Source organism: Typopeltis vanoorti, chromosome 22, assembly GCF_054136105.1.
Source record: "Typopeltis vanoorti isolate ZY-2024b chromosome 22, IOZ_Tvanoo_1.0, whole genome shotgun sequence".
Classification (NCBI taxonomy): domain Eukaryota; kingdom Metazoa; phylum Arthropoda; class Arachnida; order Uropygi; family Thelyphonidae; genus Typopeltis; species Typopeltis vanoorti.
The window spans coordinates 25,720,087-25,735,733 of NC_143570.1; the positions used below are offsets into that span (position 1 = coordinate 25,720,087).

Sequence of the window (15,647 nt, forward strand, 5' to 3'; positions counted from 1 at the left end):
CCAAGTTTCCAGAGAAAAGACCCTGCTACCTGCATATGAGATTGGCTAACTCACCTTCATTTGAACAAAACCCATATAAAGATTCCACTCATCAAGATGAGAATTGAACCTTGAACGCCTTTTCCAACTGAAGGGTGCAACATACCGTTGTTCTTCCAATTGCGCTACAACGTGCACTACAAAATCTGAGATGATATTTTCTATTATATTTCATTTTAAAAAATGTTGGTTGCGACCCTCTAAACTGATTTAATGGCCCACAGTTTGAAAAACGCTGTTTTAAAACATGCTACAAATTTTGTTTTGCTAGAACTTTCAGCAGTCTCCATTTCTACATTTTAATTTACATTTGGATCCACTATTAAATTTCAGAGTTTTCTTCTTGGTAGTTTTCTTTATCAGAAAAATTTTCCATTGAATACTCTCCAAAAGCATTGTTTAAATCTATATCTTTTATACTCCCATATACAGCTTTAGGTAATGCTAAAGTAAGTAGCTACCTTTGATGCAGTACCAAACAGTGCTTCATACAAAGTTTTTTTTAATGCCCAAGTGGTATAATTTTTTCTCCCTTCATAAACTGGGTGAATGATAGTGCCTTACTCCATTTACCTGTAAATATTGTCTTACATGCATGTTTTTTTAATACATTTTCAATATTCTGAGTTGCTCTTTCCACATTACACTGACCAAAACTGCCTTGTTTGTAATGTATAGTTTTCAGAGCTGGCCACGTCTCTTGCAAAACTTCTATTATTTCATATGAAAATTATCTACCATTATCCGACTGCAGAATTTGGGCATCCCAAAGAGTATAAATATATTGGTATTTAGCATGCTGCTTTGTGTTTTTAGTTTCTAACGGTTTCAGCACTACAGATTTTGTTAAATGGGTTTGATACACCATTATAAATTTGAACCTTCCATCATACTGTGATTAAAACTACTATTAAATCTAGTTAACAAAAACTATTAAGTTTAAATAAGTACCATTGGTTTTTCTCGGGTTTTCTTTTCTTTGAGAAAAGGAAAAAAAGCAAGATACATCTTTATATTTGCCATGTTATATTTTCATAATGACTATTTAATTCCTTAATCATTCTATCACTAAATCTATTCAAATAAATATTATTATTATTATTATTGTACGAGCACCTCCATGGAATCCGAAGACTCATCGCAGGAGACCCAAACTATTCACACAATCTCTCATACCTCTCCTTGAACCCATAACAGATAAAGCACTCACAACTGACTCTGGCAACCCATTCCACTTATTCACAACTCTCCAAGATAAAAAATCTAGTCCTCATATCCCTACTAACCACACCTTTCTTCAACTTCTAGGAATGACCCCTTGTTCTGTCCCCTCCAACCAAGTGCTGAAATATTTCCCCTGCATCAATCCTATAAACCGTTTAATCAACTTAAATGTTTTTATCACATCCCCTCTTTTTTCTCTTAGCAACCAGCTTCTGTAATCTGCACACCTTTAATCTATCTTCATAGGGAACATTCCACAGACCACTCACCATCTTGGTCACTTGGTCATCTGAATCTTCTCCACTGCTTCCTCATCCTCAAGAAATCCAGGAGACCAGACTTCAGTACAGCAATCCAGATGTGGACATATCAAGCCTTATAAAGAGGAATAACAACTTCCTTATCTCTACTTGTTAGTGTGTTCTTCAATAGCCAAGTAATCTTATGGGCTACCATAGTAACTTTATCAATATGGCCTCTAAACTTTAACTCTCTGTCTACCACCATCCCTAAATCTAGTCTCATCTATTTCCTGGAGTACAGTGCCATCAATGTGATACACAGCTTGTAATCTATTTATCCCAAAAAGATTAACTTTATATTTCTTAATATTAAACTGATACCAATTATCTTTTGCCCACACTGACAGCTTATTTAAATCGTCCTGCAAGGATGGTTTAAATAGGCTGTCAAAATCTACATCACCTTGATTAACCATTACTCTATCTAAGAACAAACAACTGAATATTTCCTTTCAGGTTATTTCCTATATCATTTATGTACAAATTACAGTAGTGGTCTTAGCACTGAAACATGTTCCACACCACTAGTCACCAGCTTTTGCCTGGATTATGCTCCTCTGTATACCACTTTTTGATGTCTATCCATCAATCACCTTTTTATTCACATAACTAATGTCATATCCATCTCCATTTGTTCTAATTTGCATAACAGTTCCATTTGGTATTCTGTCAAATGCCTATGAAAAATCCAGCAGAATCATAGTGTAGCCATTTCCTTTATCGAGCTCTGCTGTTACCCTATTATAAAAAGACAGTAAATTTCTAAGGCATGACCATTCCACAAAGCCATTGCCCCCTCATATACAGTATCATATTTTTATTCTCTTTTTGACCAAGTTTTTCAGTACTTTTACCACCATGCATGAGATACTGATTGCTCTATAATTTGCTACTGTAGTCTTAGAACCTCCTTTATGCAAGGGAATTATTTTGCCCTCTTTCCACTCCGTTGGAACTCTACCAGAGTTGAGACTTAAATTAAACAACCTAGTCAGAAGTGTTGCCAATTCCCTTGCACATTCTCGCAAAACCTGAGCTGATATTCCATCTAATCCCACATTGTATTTACATCGAGATTCTGCAATATCCTAACCTCCAATTCATCCACTTCTGTTACTGCATTAGTGTCTGTCACATATGTTAAAGCAGTAACCTCAATGCTCTTTAGTGATATGTCTTAGTACCTGAATCTTCCATTGGAACATTTAGTTTTTTTTTTGTCTTGAACGAGAATGCCATAATGTTATAGTAACGTAATCACAAGTAACCTTCTTTTCACTACTTTTATTTATTTATTTTTAATTTCATTCATTAAACCTACTTCTGGTAGATAGGCTTATACATTGGTTACTCATAACTGTTATTTTTCAGGAAATAATGTATACTGAAATATTAATTATAAAAACTTTAATTAATACTTTCCCATATTTTGGCAACGTTACATTGTCATCATCAGGAATCACAAAAAAACAATGATATGTACACACAGGCACTAACACTGGGCAAATGAGGCTGAAGAAAGGCAACCAAAGTCAGGTCTAGTGTCCTAAATGGTGCCCCCTAGTGGGCTGAGGATTAATGCTTCCCAAATTTGGGGAATTCTCATGCACTCAAATTTTTTGAGGTTTGGAAAGTTTTTCAGGGCTGAAGCAGATTTGAGGAACAGCCTTTCATATTTGTATTTGCTGTGGTGTAATAGTGTGGCCTTCTTCCAGCATATCCTGTGGTGTGTGTGTGTCCAAATCATGGTCAGCAAGCCCTGAGTGGCCGTATTGGTGGAACCGAATATAATCTTTGTGTTCAGAAATTCTGATATTGGCTGTCATCCTTCCTATTTGGCCATAGTAGGGCAGTTTGCAACTGCAAGGAACATGGTAGAAACCTGGTAGGTCTAGAGAATGTGGCTGTCTTTGGTGGAGCAGATAAGGGATGCTAATTTTCTATGTGGTCTGTAAGGTTGTATTTTCTTAAGATTTTTGTTAATTTTTTGAATGTGTCCCAATATATGGAATGGTGACAGATCTTGAGTAGTCTCTACTCTGAAGGAAGAGGCAGTTATAGGATTTTAATATATATATATATATATATATATATATATATATATTCATTTTTTTGGGAATTGTAGCCATTGGCTAAGAAAGTGTTGAGAATATGGGAATATGTTGAGAACATATTCTCAAAAATTTCTTATCCAATGGCTACAATCCCCCCAAAAAATCCAAAAAATATTAAATTCTGTAAATGCAACCCTCCTTCAGATCAGAGATTACTTATTTCTCCTGAAGAAGCATCAACAGGAAAAGGCTTTTCAAATGGTATCTACAGTGCAGTCATCTGATACAAGTCAGGTTTTATGAAATGTGTATGTAAGCAAATAGATCATTACAACATTTTGCCAACCAGTATTTATTTTTTATATATTTTAATTAGAACTACTCAGTTATTCTATAGAATATCTCATTATTCTATAGAATAATTGAATTATATACTTTAATAGTAACATATATGCAAAATAAGAACATGCAGATCACTAATTGACTCTTTTAGCATTGGTTAATTTCTTAATTTACACATTTATTCTAAACAAATTTTCAATATTCTTAATAAAACTTTAAGTACTCTGTGGTTTGGTTTCTATACATGCTTATGTTAGTTTCATTTCTTATTAAGAGAGATCATTGCCATCAATTTCCTGATATGTACCTTCAAGGGGGGGGGGGGTTCAGGCTACTATGACAGCACTACATGATTAAGTTTATATTATTATTAATCTACTATCAACAATTGAGCCTCGATAGCTCACTCGGTATATACGAAGCCCTTTGGTTGGAAAGACCTGGGTTCGATTCCCATCCATGACATGAAGAACCTTTATCTGGTCTTTTTCGATTAAGGTGAGTTAGCCAGTCTCATATGGAGGTAGAGGGTTTTTTCACCTGGAAACTTGGTTTTTCATCTCTCAGAACAGGCAAACTGGCCTGAACACACACGGATCTGGAGTCATGAAATACATACTTAATCCCTCATTAAGATGGCTCAGCCAATCCTAAGGGGCAGTGGAGGAAAGGGGGAACCCCACACAAATAAATAACTATCAACAATTTTCTTCCAGATTAATCTATTACTTGTCAGCACTCTAATATTGTCTTATCTACAGTTTTGTGCTTCTAAGGCACTTCTGACTGAATCAATTCACTCAGACCTCGGTCTTCGTCTGAGTCTCCTTCTTGCCATCTTTGTGCCAAATTCTTGTTTTGCTAACCTTTCCTTTCTCATTCTACTTAGTGGCCAATGCTACCTCAGAACATTCTTGAATGCTAACAATGTCCAGTTCCTTCCTACTATCTTCATTTGTAATATGATTTTGCCATTGATACTATCTGTTCACGCCTTTAATTTTTCTCAGAACTCTCATATATGTGGTTTCTAGTCTTTAATCAAGTGCTTTATTTCTAACCCAACTCTCAGAGCTGTAACTTAAAACTAGTTTGAACATTATCTTGTATTTTTGGTGTTTTGGCTAATTTTTTGTCTTATTCCCATATAAATTGATTTTGGCATTGTATACTGTTGTCTGTTTCCAAATTTAATTTGCCATTTTCACTAAAAACTGTGTTTAAATAGCTGAAATATTTTACTTATTCCATAGGTTTTCTCCTGGGAGTGTAGCTGAAGTTTTCTGTGATCCTGCCTATTTTCATAGTTTTGGTCTTTTGATTCTGATTTTCATGCCAAATTTGTTACAGCTGTTATGCAATTTAGTTAGCTGGAGACTCACGCTGGATGTGTTCAGGAGTATGACATCATCTGCATAAAGCAAAGAGCTAAGTTTTGATATCTCATATTTTAATATTAGCTTTAATGTCATTTTCATTCATAATGCCATCTATATAGATGATGAATAAGAGTGGAGATAATATGCATCCTTCTCTTACCCCTGATTTTACATCTACTGCCTTCAATTTTAACTGCTGACTTACAACTTAAATATAGAGTATGTATTGCTCTGTATAAAGATAGTTTTTGCCTATCTGGCTGTAGAAGATTTTGGAGTATTGGTGTATTACAGGCTTTATCAAATGAGTAGGAGGAATAGGGTCATTCATAGAATTAGAGATAGTGGTTTTGGTTAATGAGAGAATTATGTGGAGGAGAAAGAGGACAGACATTAAAAAGCCTTAATGTATTGATAGAGAAGTTCAAAGAAAGAAACCATTTACCATGACTCATGATTGCCAGAAGAGAAACTGGTTCCCTAATTACAGAAAGTGAAAGACAAACTTGATCAACTTGCTCTGGAAGTGTCAATAATAACAGCATGGACTTCTCTAAAACCTTTCTGTAGCATATATCCAAAGGTGGGCAGTATAGGAAATTTGCTGTGAATATATAATGGTGGACATTCAAGTTGTGAAAAAAACTGACTGCAGATGGCCTTTATTTTAGAGAGGATTAAGGTGTGAACAGGCATTAGTTCTGAGCACAGTTGGGGAGATACCACCAGGACCAAACATTTATAGTAGTGTCTAGATTATTTAAGATTGTTTTGATGTCTTTCTAGGGAAAGATTACAGGAATGCTGCTTTTTGGTATGTTATATGATCCTTTGCTATGGTCTTCTATGCAAGAGTTGGAGAAAAAATAATTGATAACAGGTGGTGAGCTGTCTTTAGGTGTTTGTTACTGCAGTTGTATCATGTTTCAGTGTAGGTTAAGCATGTTGGTGAAGTTCTTGTGTCAAGCTACTTGTTTGCTGAATTTTTTTTTCCTGGACAGCCTTGTTTTTATTCTCACTTGAACGAGAGCTTTTATTCCATTGAATTTCTATAACTTACTCAGAACATCTGTTTAGATCAAGAGAGTGAAAGCAGTAGTCAGACCCTGGAAAGGAAGATTAGAGATCCCAAAGGATGTCCTACTTAATGCCATTGTGGTACCAGAGGACAGAAGTTTGAGAATGGCCGAGGCATGTTCTCAGTAAGAGTAAACTTCCCAAATTATGTCTGTTTCTGATAGAAGAGGTAACATCTATATTATAATTGAAGGAAGAAATGATTAAGAAAAGATCACAGGTGTTTGGAGAATGAAGTTATCTAGTATCCTGATTGATAGAAGGTAGATTTGTTAAATCATTGCTTGCAGTAAATACTTTAGCATCTCTTCCAGCTTCTTTGGAGGAATTGGAAAAGGGAAGCCATTTGAAATTGTGGACGTTTGGGTAATCTCAGAAGATGACTTCACTGTCTGGGTAGTTCCACTACAGATAAACGAATATAAATGAACTTAAGATTAGCGATTTTTAAATGAACTTAAAGATAAGTGGTTTTCAAAATTCAGAGAGTGATAAATGAATGGAACTGAGAGACAAAGAAATCTTATACAAGAGAAGGCCAAACAAAAGACAGAATTTTAGATTTTGCATGGGGCATCAGATTGTGCAAAGCCAATAAGTTCCACCCTTGTGACAGAAGGAATCATTTCCACATTGGGTGAAAGTTTAAGACAAAAATATGTCTTGTCTAGTATAATATTCTTTGACTGAACACTGATTGTTCATATCTAAGGCCAGTCAAAAATAGGTGGTCAGCCCTGGATTTCTGTAAATGATATAATTGTGTATATTTGTTTTTATGCTGTGAATATTACTGAGTTGGACGTGGAAATGATTTTTTCAATGCAAACTTGACTTATTTGTCTGTTTGCTTACTTGGGAAATGGAGTAAAACCAAGTTTAAAATCGCTTGGCATCTTTAACATTTATTATACCCAAGGTAAAATACTTTCTACATTTATATCTCATCCTGAGATTTTTATTTAATGAGGTTAAAACACCTTATGGTAACTTGTTCTGGTAAAATACTTATAAGCTCTGCATTACTAAAATCTTGGTATTTCTAGCCTGGCTCCCACTGATGAAACCTTGATAGGGGTCGGAACTGGTGGGGGTTGACTTTGAGAGGCTCTGCTTGGGGATAGGTTTTTGCCCGTCTCTGAGTAGGGCCACTGCTGAGATTATGGCTCTGTCTGGTGGTGGGGTGAGCCTGCCACTGGATAGAGCCAACGCTAAGAAGTTCTTCTCAGTGGCGGGGTGAGTCTGTCACTGAGTGGAACAACGCTGAGTTGAACGGTCTTTCGGCCACTATGGAGTGGTCTAGGGATCGTTCTAATTTTTAGAGAGGTCTTTACTTAAATACACCTCAATAAAGGTCGAAACCAGTCTGGGTAGACTGGTTTAATACATAGCATCATACATCTCCTCAAGGAGATAGGCTGTGCATGAAGGGTAAATATTAAGAATAGTGATCAGAGCTTATTCTACCTTTACCATGAGTTGCCTTGACTTGCAATACGTGCAGGCACAAACTTGACTTATTTGTCTGTTTGCTTACTTGGGAAATGGAGTAAAACCAAGTTTAAAATAGCTTGGCATCTTTAACATTTATTATACCCAAGGTAAAATACTTTCTACATATATATATATAATTTTTTATTTATTTATTTTTTATTATTATAATTTTATTTTATTTTTTTTTGTTACCTAACCCTGTCTATCCTATGTAACTATCATCTATCCCTTTAGTATAAGTACAGAGAGCTCTTAATGCTGTGGTTGACACTATTACTGAAACCACTGAGCAGCACCTTTTACTGAAGCACATTCATACATATCTCAGCATGTGATACTTGCTTAATTAATTGAAATAATACTTGCTTAAAATATTAATAACAGCTGAAATGAAGTTTATGAGAAAAACTGCAAAATATATTCTATTTGATCACAAAAGGAATTAAGAAATTATGAAAGAATTAAACCAGGATCAGTAATAGAAAAAATTAAAAAATATAAACATAAATGGATGGAACACATTGAAAAAAATGAAAACAGAAAGATTACCAAAACAAGCCTTACAATACAAACCAATAGGAAAAAGAAAACAGGACATCCTCTAAAGAGATTCAATGATGACTTCTAAGGCTGGAACAGGCCACTCTAGGCATAAATTCTTGAAAAATATGATGATGATGTAATACTTTGGCAGTCCACCACAGAGTTTGCATTTAATCAGAGAAATGGTACCAGTTATGTATAATTTAAATTCCTCAGCTCATTACTGATTCTTACATCTCTGAGATACTATCTTCATTTGTGTCTAATCCAGCCACTAAAATGGATTTCTGTATCTGTATGATATCTCCTTAACTAACAGTTTAGTTGCTGGATTGGCATAACTGCAGACAAGACTACCATCAATCAATCTAGCAAGACTGTCATTCTTGCTGGATTTGCCAGGTCTAGCATATAGCTTTTCTGCTCAACAACCAACAGATTACTGGAGGTTTGAATTCTGCTGTAACATGTCTTTTAAGCAGGATAAAATTCATTGTCCATTGCAGGATTACTGCTTATTGGAAGTCTGAAGGGGCTTTAAAAATTACCAAAAAAAAAAAAACCTACCACATACGTTCTCTAGAGCATTATTGCTTAAACTGTTCTGCAAAAATGTGTAGTTATTCCTCAGCAGAGGTGACTCGTGCATAGGCACTGCGGAACTGCAGCACTGTTCCTATTCAGTGAAGATTTTTTCAGAAACTATATCTAGACAAGTTATAAATGTCTAGATAACTAGAGGAGCTAACTGGGGAGTTGCACAGCTAGGCTGTGCAACTCCCCAGTTATTATGACACAGGAAAGACATTAATGTTACTTGATTAAATTTATTTACTGATATGAGTAAACAGTGGAAATTAATTTTTTTTTTTTTTTAAACGACAGAGTTTAATAAAACTACTACTGACATCGTAGAAGAGCATATACCATCAACAAGTGTTATAAGTATAAATGTAACTCAGAGGAACATATTCCATCTAAGAATGACTTAAACATGAAAGCTTTTACTTCTCATAGGTATGTTAATGTCATATCTTCTCAGGAATAATAAAGGAATATGAATATGCTCCTTCATATCATTTGGATTTGTGCAGAAAGATGATGGCCTACTAAGTGTTGTTTGTTCAGACATTTTTTTGAAGTAGTGTTGTAGTTCCATCAAAACTTCCAAAGCATTTGAAAACTGCACACCAGCAATATCAGAATGTGTCGACAACTTTTTTCTTTTCTTTTTTTTTTTAAATAGAAAAGAGAACAATGTTGGAGTCTTGACAGATAACAGATTGATTTGGAGGAGGATTGTTGATAGGAAGTTAGTAATGTAAGTTCTTCATGTAGTACTATTATAATATCCTGTACACACCTTGATGGTACATGTCAGGAATTTGATGATGTATTATTTCCTTTTGCACTTCTGGGATTATATATTTCAAGCTCGCTTTTCTGCAAAAATATCTTTTCTAATACTTATGTACTGATTATCAGACTTTAGGAACAGCAGTATATTAGGGTATATTTGGTATTCACTCTAGTGTGTATATTTTCTGTTGATTAGAATGCATATTAATTTATTTTGTCAAGAAATAAAAGGTATCAGTATGGTGTAATAGGTTCTACCCCAACTGATACCTTTAATTTTAATACCATACTGAACGACACCTGTATTCAGAAGAAATATGATATTCTTAACATTGCCACAGTAAGAATATTTAAAAAAAAAAAAGAAGACTAAATAGCATAAATTTTACTCTGTTGCATACTTTCAAATATATGGCTGACAGCTTAGGTTGCTGTCTATTTCTAATTCAAAATAAGTTATAGTATTCACGTTATCAGTCTCCATGCAGTTATAATTTAAATTTATTTTACAATTCCAGTTATGTATATGGATGAAAAAAATAGGTTTTAGTGTATTTCTGAGTTAAATTATAAATTGTTTTTTCACCATTGAGAATATAGGGGGGGGGGCTGAAAAGTTCCACTTAAAATTTAAATACTTCAACATTTCAAGACATTTGCAATGTTCAAAAGGTGTCTTGAAATTATTAAAAGATAAAGTAATGAAATTATATGTAAACAGTTCAAACAAAAAAAAAGTAATAGTAAATTGATATTTGATTCTTAGACAAATCTCCCTGTATTTAAGAAGAAAGAATCGAGTGTAAGAAGGCGCTATAGTGATTTCGAATGGTTAAGAAATGAACTAGAAAGAGATAGTAAGGTAAGAGGCATATAAGCTCTGACTTTATTGTAATCCCTATTATGCATTTATTATATAATTTTAAACAATTATTCAACTGTTTAATGGAATTGCATTACTAAGTGAAAAGATGGAAATATTGCTAATTAAAATATTATTATTATTATTATTATCTGACCTCCATGGAGTCAGAGACTCATTGTAGGAGGTACACACTATCACACACAATGCTCATCCAACCATGCCTTAAACTGATTCAGTGTTTCCACATTCACAACATACTCAGGCAATGCATTCCACTCACCATCCACTCTCCATGCAAAGAACCTACTTCTCACTCCTCTGCATAGTTCACACTCTCCTTATACAAAATATTTGATCAGTTGTTAAATTGATTATGATCAAACTAGAAATCTGTAACTTTTTTTTTACTTTATTTATTTTTTGGCAATTTTCTATTTTCACACTATTAACCTGAACACTGTTAAAAGTAGAAAATTATCAAATTTGGTTTGTTATGCAAAGGACATTAATTTATGGATTTATAAGAATATAAATTATTAGCCATCAGGCATAATTTATGTCCATCATTGCTTTCACATCTTGCATCCAGGTGGTACTATTGTAATATTATCTACAGACCCCTTCTGTAGATAATAGACAATTTACCTTATTACCAGTGCAGGAAATCAATTACTGTAGTATCAGTATCAAAGAACTATGCATTTCATGTCTCCTATCCATAAAGATATCAGAAGTATATCACACTTACTGTTCAGACTCATGACCCCAAACACTTTAGAATAATAGCTGAGTTGAATAACAGAAATGGCAGTATGATGATTCTGCTGGATTTTGCAAAGGCCAAATACCACATAGAACTCTGTAATGCATATTAGAACAAATGGGTATGGATATGACACTGGTTTTATGGATAAGGGGGTGGCTGCTAGACAGACATCAAAAAGTGGTATATAGAGGAACAGAATCCAGGCGAAAGCTGGTGAATAGTGGTGTGGCAGTTCAGTGCTAGGACTACTACTGTGTAAATTGTACATTTATAGTGCTGGTAGCACTATAAATGATATAGGAAATAACCTGAAAGGAAATATTCAGTTGTTTGCTCTTAGATAGAGTAATAGTTAATCAAGATGATATGGAGAGCTTGCGGGACGATTTAAACAGGCTGTCAGCATGGACAGAAGAAATTAGGTATCAGTTTAATGTGGGGAAATGTAAAGTTATGCATTTTGGGATAAACAGATTACAAGCTGTGTACCACATTGATGGAACTGTACTCCAGGAAGTAGATGAAGCTAGGGATTTTAGGGGTTGGTGATAGACAGAGTTGAAGTTTAGAGGACATATTGCTAAGGTAGCTCATTAGATTACTTTGCTGTTGAAGAACACACTAACTAGTAGAGATAAAGAAGTTGTTATTCTCCTGTATAAGGCCTTGATATGTCCACATCTGGATTACTGTGCAGGTCTGGTCTCCTGTGTTTCTTGGGGATGAAGAAGTGGTGGAGAGGATTCAGAGGTTAACAACCAAGATAGTGAGTGGTCTGTGGAATGTTCCTTATGAGGATAGATTGAGGGTTTTGATGGCTGCAGAAGTTTGTTGATAAGCAAAAAAAAGGGGGAGATATTATAGAAACATTTAAGTTACTTAAAGGGGGGTATAGGATTGATGTGGGGGAAATGTTTTAGCACTTGGCTAGAGGCAGGGGACAGAACAAGAGGTCATTTCTGGAAGTTGAGTAAAAGTGAGTGTCAGTCGGGGTGCGAGGACTAGATTTTTTGCTTGGAGAATTGTGAATGAATGGAATGGGTTGCCAGAGTCAGTTGTTACACTTTATCTGTTAATGGGTTCGTTAAAATGGATTTTAAGAGTGGGGAAGATGGTTCATTTGAGACCGTCTGGTGTGACAGAGGCTGGTAGCACAAAATGTGTTGTCAGCTGCTGCTATGGAATAGGGGGCCCAGGAAGATGTAGATGCCATGCATCAGTATATTATCACAATGAGTGCAAGCCAAGCAATGATTATGGGCAACTTCAACTATGGGGACATGGCAATCCCCCATAGATTGAAGGGAGGAAAGGGAGCATGTTTACCAACAGTTATTACAAACAATACTAGGAATTACATTCAAAGAAACAGATTACCAGATCCTATATAATTGGATCTGGTAACAGCATCAGAAGATATACCCATAATCAAGGCCATGCAGTCTGGGAAGTTGCCAAACATGCAGAATTCTCCTTGAAGAAAGTGTTTATGTTGAACTATAACATTATTATTTATGACAGACTTAGGCGGCATCTTAGAGCAGCACCATGGCTTAAGAAGCTACAAGAAAAGAACATCAGTTGTTCATGGGAAATGGTTAGAGATTGTTTGAGAGAAGCAGTATCAGATTACATACTCAAAGTCAGGAGGATAAACTAAGTGGGGATTAATTGGATGAGTAGAGATATAAAGCAAGAACTGCAAGCAAAGAAAACACTGTGGAGGGAATATAAAGAAAAATGCTGATGGTAGAAAGGTGACAGATGCAAAAGGAATAGTTGAGTTACTATTTTGCAAAGATGTATCATCCAGGTGGAGATTTTGCAGGAGAAATGGCAAGAGAATTGCCATTGCCTCTGAAGTTTTTCAGTCTAAATCTCAGCTCTAGCAGGGTTCCAGGGGAGTGGAAAGAGAATAAGATAATAAGATAGAATAAGAGAATAAGATTGCATAAAGGTGGCTCCAAGACAGAGGTAGCAAACTACAGACCAGTTAATATATCAGGAATGATTGTTAAAATATTGGAAAATTTTGTTAAAGGTAAAATCCAGCAGTAGGTGGATAGTGATGCAATACTCTACAGTGGGCAGCATGGCTTTGTAGGTCCTGTCTTAGTAATTTATTCACATATTGTAATAAAGTGACAACTGAATTGGATAAAGGAAATGGCTACACCGTGATATTACTGCACTTTGCAAAGGCAGTTGACAAAATATCGTGTGGAAAACTATTACAAAAGTTGTAGCAAATAGGAATGGATGTGAAGCTAGTAGCATAGATGGGAGTGGTGGCTGACAGACAGACCCCCCCCCCCCAGAGAATAGTATATGGTATAGTGGAATCTAGGAGAATGAGGGTGACTAGTTGAGTACCTCAGACTTCTGTACTAGGGCAATTACTCTTTAATTTATATATCAATGATATAGAGAAAGATTTAGGGGGTGGTATTCAGTTGTTTGCTGATGATGCAAAACTGGGGAGAGCAATAATTGATGAAGGTGATGTAGATATCCTGCAAGATGATTTAAATAAACTGGCATTGTCAGCAAAGGTAATGATTGTCAATTTAATGTTGCAAAATTTAAGGTTATGCACTTTGGGTTGAAAAGGTTATATACGGTATATCATATTGATGGGACTGGATTGCAGGAAATTAATGAGGCTAGGGGCTTGGAGATAATGTGGACAGAGAGTGAAGTTCAGTGGGCATTTTGCAAAGGTTGGTAAAATAACTCAAAGGATTAGTTGAATGTTGAAAAATATGCTAACAAGTAAAGGTAGGAAAATTATTATCCCTCTTTATAAGGCTATGATTCAACTGCATCTTGACTACTGTACACAGATTTGGTCACCTGGGTTTCATGGGGATCAGTAGGTAGTAGAGAGGATTCAGAGATCAGTGACTAAGTTGGTGACAGATCTGTGGAATGCTTTTTATGAGGATAGGTTGAAGGTGTGTGGGTTACAAAGTTTGGTTGATAGGCAGAAAAGAGGGGACTTGATAGAAACTTATGAGATGTTAAAGGGGTTTTGTAAAAATTTATGGAAAGGAAATTTTTCAGTATATGACAGATAGAGAACTAGGGATCATCTGTGGAAGATGAGTCTAAGGACTTCTTGGAATTGCCCATAATGATAATAAAATCTCCAAGCTTCATCTTTACCTGGTGATCTCTTAATCATCCTGGATATTTTTGTATCTCTTCTTAAATGTTCTTCCAAATGAAACAATAGAAATTCTCTGACAAGACTTTCCCACAAGTACTCTGTCTCTTTGATTTTTGTCATCCATTTGGGATACTTCATTTATCAGAATAGATTTTTACCAGCAAACAGAATGAGCCACCATCGGTAGTTCCTTTTTCTCCTATCATTACTTTATGGAATGATTTAAACAGTGACTACTTAAGCCTTCTTATTGGTACAGATCATATTTTTGCAGTATGGTAGGATTCCTTTTCTGAACTCCAAGATTTCATTTCCAAGATTACTACTGTTCATCCTTACATATAGTCTCTTGAAGTAGAAAAGGACTGTTATATTTCTTCTTTTAGACCTCCTTATTCTTCATCAGCCAGATGGCAGCCTTAAGTTTTTTTTGTTTTTCAAAAGAAGGCCAACACTGGACTTTAATCCATGCACAGTAATACCACCATCCTTGTCAAAAATCTGGTACCATTAAGACTGTCTTCTATTGGACTTGTTCACTGTGTTCTACTGAAGTGTTGTTGATACAAGAAATAAATTTTATTAAGATGCATCTTTCTGTCTAATGGCATCATAGTCATTTGTTATCAAGGTCATTAATTATTATTATTATTATTACACCCTCCATGGAATCTGCAGACTCAACGTGGGAGGTTCATTCAACTGACAACATATTTATCATACCGAATCTTAAAATCCTTAACACTCCTTGCATTACCAACATATTCTGGTAATGTGTTACATTCACTGACAATTCTCCATGTAAAAAATCTACTCCTCACACCTCTCTTCACCACACTCTTACATAACTTCCAAGGATGGCTTCTGGTTCTTCTCCTCTCACCTTCTACTCTTTTTATAATTCTCTCTAGATTAATCTGATAAAATCCTCTCACTAATTTAATCGTTTCTGTCATATCACTTCTTTTCCTCCTATCCACCAGACTATGCAATCTACATTTCTTCAACCTCTCTCCATAACCACCATTCAGAAA

At 35.2% G+C, this 15,647-nt stretch overlaps 1 protein-coding gene across 1 annotated transcript in view; it reads left to right on the plus strand.

Annotated features, from left to right (window-relative positions):
- Positions 1-15,647, plus strand: part of LOC150094250 (sorting nexin-12-like) — a 60,626-nt gene that overhangs the window by 18,973 nt on the left and 26,006 nt on the right. Inside the window, exon 2 of the mRNA XM_090412083.1 lies at positions 10,580-10,675. Coding sequence (XP_090268209.1) covers positions 10,580-10,675 — 96 coding nt within the window. The remainder of the gene's footprint in view (positions 1-10,579; positions 10,676-15,647) is intronic.